Source organism: Zingiber officinale, chromosome 8B (genome assembly GCF_018446385.1).
Source record: "Zingiber officinale cultivar Zhangliang chromosome 8B, Zo_v1.1, whole genome shotgun sequence".
NCBI lineage: Eukaryota > Viridiplantae > Streptophyta > Magnoliopsida > Zingiberales > Zingiberaceae > Zingiber > Zingiber officinale.
Window position 1 is genome coordinate 8,730,690 of NC_056001.1, and position 8,283 is coordinate 8,738,972.

An 8,283-nucleotide genomic window follows, 5' to 3' on the forward strand; every position below is an offset into this window, starting at 1 on the left:
TCGAACCCACTTGATTTGAGCTTGACCCGCACATGCATGTAGGTCCACCCAACTTTACTAAGCAAGGATGGAATGACTCCATATATAAAGTCATTCCAACCTTCTTTGCTTAGCAATGTGGTACTAAATACATACACATATGCATTACCAAAAACAAAGAAATAATTTGAATTTTCAAAAGAAAATAATTTTTTTAAAACAAAATTCAACAGTTGTGCAATCCGGACATCACACTCTGCACCTGTGAAACTGTGATCAGTTCAGACAAATAATACTTTATCATAAACAGTTGCTGCTAAACTATGATTCTTCAACTTTTTTTTATCAGAGCACAATTAGTTGTGAGTAATTGATTGTTGACGAATTCTTCAAGAAGCTAGCTTTTGGCTAGTGGTTATGAATCAACTCTAAAACGCCCAGCACAGTTTGCAAAGGCAAAGAGGACCTTCATTTTGTAGATTTGGATCAGTTTGAAATCCTTCATCCAGTAATGTTGCTCAAACGCATGTGCAAAAGATTAAATATAAATATTAAGATCCCCTTTTAATGCTTTCATCAGTTTGATGTATAGCAGTTTCTTTGTCCTGTAACTCAATTGCTAGCATTTTTTTAATTGTTAATTAGTCTCCTAGAAACAAGAAATGCTCTGTTTCATCTGAAAAGTATGTCCTTGCAAATTAGGTTCAGTTATAAAAGAAAAGGATGTGGAAGATGTGGATGGAATTTTCAGCTTGCAAACCCATTGATCGAGTATACAAGAAACAATTTCTATGTTCGCTTTAAACTTTTGATCTCTAGCATATCCGATCCATGATCACTACAAAAGCCATTACAAGCTCAACATCCGTGTTAGGCTGAACGACCAAGCTGAACACATCGTCCCCCAAAGTGATCGACTTGTTGGCCTTCTTCCGAGCCATGCTCGCCACTTCGCGGCCATCCTCGTCCAAGATCTTGCAGTTTCTTCTTCTGAAACAGCCTTCCGTTCGGAAATCGGGCACCGCCGGTCCTCCCTTTGCCGTTTCCATGAACACTTCTGCCTCGTCACAACCCTGCAGGATGGACCTTCTCCTCATGGAGAAAACGTGGGATTTGCTACTGCTCGTCTCCTTACCGCCTTCGAACCTGAATCCGCTCCACCGATCGTGCATGCTCAAGATCTACAATATCATCAAATTCAAATCGTAATTGTCCCAACTACTTAAGATCGGGCAAAGATGTTGTGTGGTAAATTATGTACCTGAGGCTTTAACGCCATGATGGCCTTTCCTGCTCCATCCATGAGCAGGAGCTCCCCTGCAAAGCACTTGTGCTTCCTCGAGTAATTCTCCACCCGGAATGCTAACTTTCCCTTGCCATCGTAAATGGAGAAGCCATCGGTGCCATGAAAAGCCATGCTCGACTTCTTCCACACTGTCCACACCGAAGCACCGGTAGAAGTTGGAAGCTGCTGTTGTTCCTCCTCTTCGATGTTACTCCTGCTAACAACTGTGGGATGAATCCTAGACATTGCTTGGGCTAATTGATCAACGAAGGCTATGTGTGTCAACTGACCTATATTTATAGAGTGAGACCGTGCTTGTTTAGGATGAAGATGCAAGTGGGGCACGTAGTGGAAGTTCACGTAGGATATGAACTTTATGATGGCATGGCTAACTTGGCTGCCTTTGATGGAAAGAAAAAACAAATAGTGGCTAAGGAACAAGATTCTTGAACGCGTATAGTGTTATTCCTAGTTGGCCGAAAGAGGGATAGCATGTTATATATATATGGTGCGTGTACTCATCGTGCTTTGCTTTTATATATATATAATCTTAAATCTGAATTTCTATGCACTGTCGTATTTGAAGGGAATGTTAGATTTTTTTTTTTTTGTTAAATAAGAAATAATTAAAAACTATTTTATAAAGCATTCTTATCTTAGAACTGAAGGATCAATTTAATTTTTCACGACTTTGTCGGCTAGCTAGCTAGGCCCATGCACATGTTTGGTTGGCTTATGATAAAGTCAATCTATCCTTATTTATATTTACAGTAAACACCAAACGAAAGAAAGAAAAGATTCATAAAGAATATAAAAAAGAAGAATTATTTCAACAAAAAATATATTCTTGTAAAATAAGTTTTATAGTTTTTTTTTTAATTATACAAAATAACTATGTATGAAGCCCAATACACTCTCAACCAAAGGGAGCAAAACTAATGGAGTGATCTACGGATTTAACAAAGTAAAACTTGTAAAATTTTACTAACATCTTCCTTTTCCAATCCGGCCTATGCCTGCATGCAAAAAAAGGTACACCAGGTACATTGAAGTTAATAAATATTTTAGCCGACGCACTGGTGTTGAAAGGTTAATGTAATGTCTTATCTGTTATTGGTTCATTCCAAAGCCAATATAATAAGGCTAAAAGAGTGCAACTTTTGTCATCAGCATGACATGGTTTACAATAAAGAAACCCATAAAATTTAGTAATTAATTAAGCTAATGACGAGGCAAAACCATACCGAGTCAATCCTCTTTCAGCATGTCGGACCACGAGCAAATGGTGGAAGTCTCTTTCCATTCCTCTTCTGCATGTGACTATGTGATGGCATCCAACTTAACTGACGTTTGGTACGATAGGGACTATCGATATATTTATATCCTAAGATACTTGCAATATGAATCCTTGAATCAGACCCAGGGACACTGTTCTCCATTACTACTGACGGTGGCCAACTTTTCCGAGGATGCAGAGCATGCTTAAAGGCAGGCCGCAGGATTCTACCTCCTCTGATTACTCGCTTCAATATGTTCAGTTTCAAGTTATTCGTTGGCAGTGAAAGGTAAAATCATCGTCTTGACTGCCCCTCCGGTGGTCCTCGGCTATTTGAAAAGAAAATAAATCACGGAACTTTATGCAGGTAAAGAAGGACGATTGAGACAATCTGCCGGACATTCCGTACCCAATTAATTAGCAACACTAACCAACCGTGCCAAAAAGCCAATTTCAAACCATTCGTGAGTGCATACGTGTGAGAGTTGGGCGATTACATTAGACTGAATATCCGACTATACTAATATGTTCAAGGGAGAATTTCTGATGCGTTCTGTTCGTGAGGAGCAGACTAGGCGTTTGATGATATATTCCACAGGGATCTGTCTTCTTCTGTAAAAAGTGTTTGTTAATTATACATCTTTATATAAAACTATATATCTATTACGACTGTTTATCTTATCACAGAAATGATGGGCCGAGGAATTAAGCATGATAAGCATGCTTTGATCGGAATAATGATCTCAGGTGGCATAGTAATTATGACCTGGTTTTTGTTGATTCGTTTATGAACGTTAGAAACAATATTCTAAAACTTGTTGACCCTACATTAGGAATAGATAAAAGGGAAATAAACGGTACAATTGAAAATATTATTTATCTATTTTTTTTTAAAAAATAATAATTAAATAATTATTTAAATAGATCTAAAATTTAAATTTGTAAAAGGCGAAAATAACTTTAAAGAACAAAGATTTTTTTTTAAAAAAAATAACTTAATAAATAGAAGAAATTTTAATACAAGAATTAAGTTTTATCTCACTATATGAGTTCAATTATATAATTACTTTTATATCATGTATCTTCTACTATATCATCATATATATATACTTAAATAAATTTTATTTTATTATTATTAGCCAAGTATTATTTGGTCTTCCTCTTCTTCGTTTAATGTACGTATTTATCATAGTTTTATATCGCCTAACTAGAACATTTATCAGTCATGTAAGTATATGTTCATATCATCTTAAACGTGTCTTTCTAAGTTTTCTCTCAATAGTTGTAACTCCGACTTTCTTTTTAATGTTCTTATTTTTTATTCTATCCATCCTCATATATTCACACATTTACTTTAATATTCTTATACCTGTAACTCTCATCTTCTACTGATGTACTTGAGTCATAGTCCAACATTTAACATCATATACCATAGCAGGTCTAATCGTTATTTTGAGAACTTCTCTTTAAATTTAGAGGTATTTTACAATCACATAAAACACTCGACGCTCTCCTCCATTTTAACCATCCTGCTTGCATTCTATATAAGACATATTTCTCAATCCATTCATCATTTTACAAAAATGATCTTAAATACATCTCAGTTTTAGACAACTTGTTATATCTTATCTTAACAATTGTCTCATTACATCTAATATTAATAAACTTAAATTTTATATATTCTATCTTTACTATACTAAGTTTAAAACCTTTCACTTCTAGTGTTTCTTACCAAAATTCTAATTTAGCATTTACTCATTCATATTTCTCATCTACTAAAATAATATCATCTGCAAACAATATACACCAAGACACTGTCTTAAATGTGTCTAGTAAGTTCGGCCATAATTAATGTAAAAAAGATAGAGATTTAGAGTTGATCATTGATGTAATCTTATTTTAATTATTGTAAATGCTTCATCTAATTTGTCTAAAGTTTTCACTCTGGTCGTTATATTCTCGTGCATATTCTTAATTAGTTTAATATATGCTACGCTAATACCTTTATTTTTTAGAATTCTTTATATAATTTCTCTTAGGACTCTATCATAAGCTTTTTATATCTAAGTCAATGAATATCATGGGTAGATCTTATTTTAATTTTACTCCAAATAATTTTCAATTAGTTGCCTGAGAAGAGTTGACATGAACTCAAATTATTTTTTGATCACCATAGTTCCCTTTCTTTAATTTTTTTCTTATTACTCTTTCCTAAAGTTTCATGGTATTACTTATTAGTTTAATATTCATATAGTCTACACAATTTTATATTCTTTCCCAAAGAAATTTTAATTTAAAAGGAAAAAAATCTTTAGATCTTCCTGCATCAATCACTACGGATTAAAAAAACATGTACTCAAGTTTAGAATAATATCAAATGATAACTCAGAAAAAAGATCATCTAACATTAACTCAATAATATATCTAAAACATTTAACTACACTGTCAGCTTTAACATGGTTGAACTTGTCTTGTTTATTTGTTGTCTTCGTTGACTTACTCAAATTTCTATCGATTGTATCACCTTGAGGACTGCTAGTGGCATCATCATGAGGAAAGAATTCTAGGTCCCTTCACTATTTTCCTCAACAAAGCTCTCACGAACTTCACTGCTTCCATCAACAACATCATTATTAATGCGACAATTTACCAAAAGACGTACTTAGATTTTTGAATTTACCAAAAGAAGCATACTACTTTAGCATTTACCAAATGACACACCTTTTTACAGTGGTCTTTCTATTCTACCCTCTTGACAAATTTAATTGATTTCCTTTTTCTTTTCTTGGTCATTTCTCTCTCTTATCTTTCCTACTATGCATGCAATATCTTCTCTTTCCTTCTTCTTTTTTATCGCCTCTTTGCTTCTTTTTTTTCAATTTTTTTCTCAAACATGTTATAAGAGATCAACCCCACGTTGGGTCTGATATCTCTCCATATCAGGCCCAATGTGAGCCTGATATGGAGAGATATCAAGCCTAGAAAAAATAAAAAAATAAAAAAAGAGAGATTTAGATTTTTCAACACCTCTAGTCCACTACTAGAAATGTCAAAAATAACAATGAAGAGCATATTTAGACTCCTTGTAATTTTAGAAATCTATAGGATCTGAAATGATTGCAATTTGATGTCTCTAAGTCGATCAGTGGATTTTGATCGAAACTCACTGATAGACCTAGAGAGCTCCGATTGCACTCATTTCAGTTCCCGTGGATTTCTAAAATTGCAAGGAGTCCAAATATGCTCTCCATTATTATTTTTGATATTCCTAGTAGTGGACTAGAGGTTTTGAAAAACCTAAATCTGTCGTTCTTTTTTTTTTTGTTATTAGGCCATATATGAAGAGATATCAGGCCCATGTTGGGCCTGATATCTCTTCATATCAGGCCCAATGTGGGCCTGATATCTCCCCATATCAGGCCCAACGTGGACCTAATATGGGAGATATCAGGCCTAATAACAAAAAAAAAAAAAAGATTTAGGTTTTTCAAAACCTCTGGTCCACCACTAGGAATATCGAAAATAATAATGAAGAACATATTTGGACTCCTTGAAATTTTAGAAATCCACAAGAACTGAAATGGGTGCAATCGGAGCTCTTTAGGTTCATTAGTGGGTTTCGGTCAAAACCCACTGATGGACCTAGAGAGCTTTGATTGTACCCATTTCAGTTTCTGTGGATTTCTAATATTGTAGGGAGTTAAAATATACTATCTATTATTTATTTCAACTTCTAAAAGATGTTAAAATATAATAAGAAAGAATCAACAAAACAATCCCTATACATTTTAGGTTTTTCAAAACCTCTGGTCCACAACTAGGAATGCCAAAAATAGCAATTGAGAGTATATTTAAACTCCTTGCAAAATTAGAAATACACAAAAACTGAAATAGGTGCAATCGGAGCTATCTAGGTCTAAATATCTCTTTCTTTCCTTTTTTCCTTTTTTTTTTATTATTAGGCCTGATATGAACAGATATCTGTGGATTTAAACCTAGAGAGCTCCGATTGCACCCATTTCAGTTTCTGTGGATTCATAATTTTGCAAGGAGTTCAAATATGCTCTCAATTATTATTTTTAGCATTCCTAGTGGTGGACCAGAGGTTTTGAAAAACCTAAAATGTATAGGGATTGTTTTGCTGATTCTTTCTTATTATATTTTAACATCTTTTAGAAGTTGAAATAAATAATAGATAGCATATTTTAACTCCTTGCAATATTATAAATCCACAGAAACTGAAATGAGTGCAATCGGAGCTCTCTAGGTCCATCAGTGGATTTCGACCGAAATCCACTAATGGACCTAGAGAACTCCGATTGCACTCATTTCAGTTTCTGTGGATTTTTAAAATTGTAAGGAGTCCAAATATGCTCTTCATTATTATTTTTGACATTCCTAGTGGTGAACCGTAGGTTTTGAAAAACTTAAATCTCTCTTTCTTTCTTTATTTTTATTTTTTATTCCTTTTTTTTTGTTATTAGGTCTGATATCTCCCATATCAGGTCTACGTTGGGACTAATATGGGGAGATATAGGCCCACATTGGGTCTGATATGAACAAATATCAGGCCCAACGTGGGTTGGGCCTGATATCGATTCATATCAGGCCTATTAACAAAAAAAAAAAAAAAAGAGAGATTTAGACCTAAAGAGCTCCGATTGCACCTATTTCAGTTTATGTGGATTTTTAATTTTGTAAGGAGTTCAAATATGCTCTCAATTGTTATTTTTGGCATTCCTAGTGGTGGATCGGAGGTTTTGAAAACCCTAAAATGTATAGGGATTGTTTTACTAATTCCTTCTTATTATATTTTAACATCTTTTAGAAGTTGGAATAAATAATTGATAGCATATTTTAACTCCTTGCAATATTAGAAATCCACAGAAACTGAAATGGGTGCAATCGGAACTCTCTAGGTCCATCAGTGGATTTTGACCGAAACCCAATTACATCAATTTCAGTTCCTGTGGATTTTTAAAATTGCAAAGAGTCCAAATATGCTCTTCATTATTATTTTCGGCATTCTTAGTGGTGGACCAGAGGTTTTGAAAAATTTAAATCTCTCTTTCTTTCTTTTTTTATTTTTTCCCTTTTTTTGTTATTAGGCCTGATATCTCCGATATCATGTCCACGTTGGGCCTGATATAGGGAGATATCAGGCCTAATAACACACAAAAAAAAGGAGAGATTTAGACCTAGAGAGCTCCGATTGTACCAATTTCAGTTTCTGTGAATTTCTAATTTTGCAAGGAGTTCAAATATGCTCTCAATTGTTATTTTTGACATTCCTAGTGGTGGATCAGAGGTTTTGAAAAACCTAAAATGTATAGGGATTATTTTGTTGATTCCTTCTTATTATATTTTAACATTTTTTAGAAGTTGAAATAAATAATAAATAGCATATTTTAACTCCTTGCAATATTAGAAATCCACATAAACTGAAATGAGTGCAATCAGAGCTTTCTAGGTCCATCAATGGATTTTGACTGAAACCCACTAATGGACCTAGAGAGCACCGATTGCACCCATTTCAGTTCCTGTGGATTTCTAAATTGCAAGGAGTTCAAATATGCTCTTCATTATTATTTTAGGCATTCCTAGTGGTGGACCAGAGGTTTTGAAAAATCTAAATCTCTCTTTCTTTCTTTTTTTATTATTTTTTTTTTAATTTTTTTTTATTAGGCATGATATCTCCCATATCAGGTCCACGTTGGGCCTGATATGTATGAATAGATGTCAG

At 33.9% G+C, this 8,283-nt stretch overlaps 1 protein-coding gene across 1 annotated transcript; it reads right to left on the reverse strand.

Moving 5' to 3' along the window:
* Positions 1-712: 712 nt before the first annotated feature.
* On the reverse strand, positions 713-1,525 carry LOC122017211 (protein LURP-one-related 5-like). The gene is made up of 2 exons (XM_042574766.1): positions 1,241-1,525; positions 713-1,160 (listed from the first exon to the last, which is right to left on the reverse strand). Exons 1-2 carry the CDS (start codon positions 1,508-1,510, stop codon positions 795-797), a joined length of 636 nt encoding a protein of 211 aa, XP_042430700.1. The 5' UTR covers positions 1,511-1,525; the 3' UTR covers positions 713-794.
* Positions 1,526-8,283: the final 6,758 nt, after the last annotated feature.

Bases quoted from the DNA above. Each gene is read 5' to 3' on its own strand.
- LOC122017211 (XM_042574766.1), bottom strand. From the start codon at position 1,510: ATGTCTAGGATTCATCCCACAGTTGTTAGCAGGAGTAACATCGAAGAG. The intron at 1,161-1,240 runs GTACATAATTTA...ATGATATTGTAG, and splicing joins TCATGGCGTTAAAGCCTCAG to ATCTTGAGCATGCACGATCG.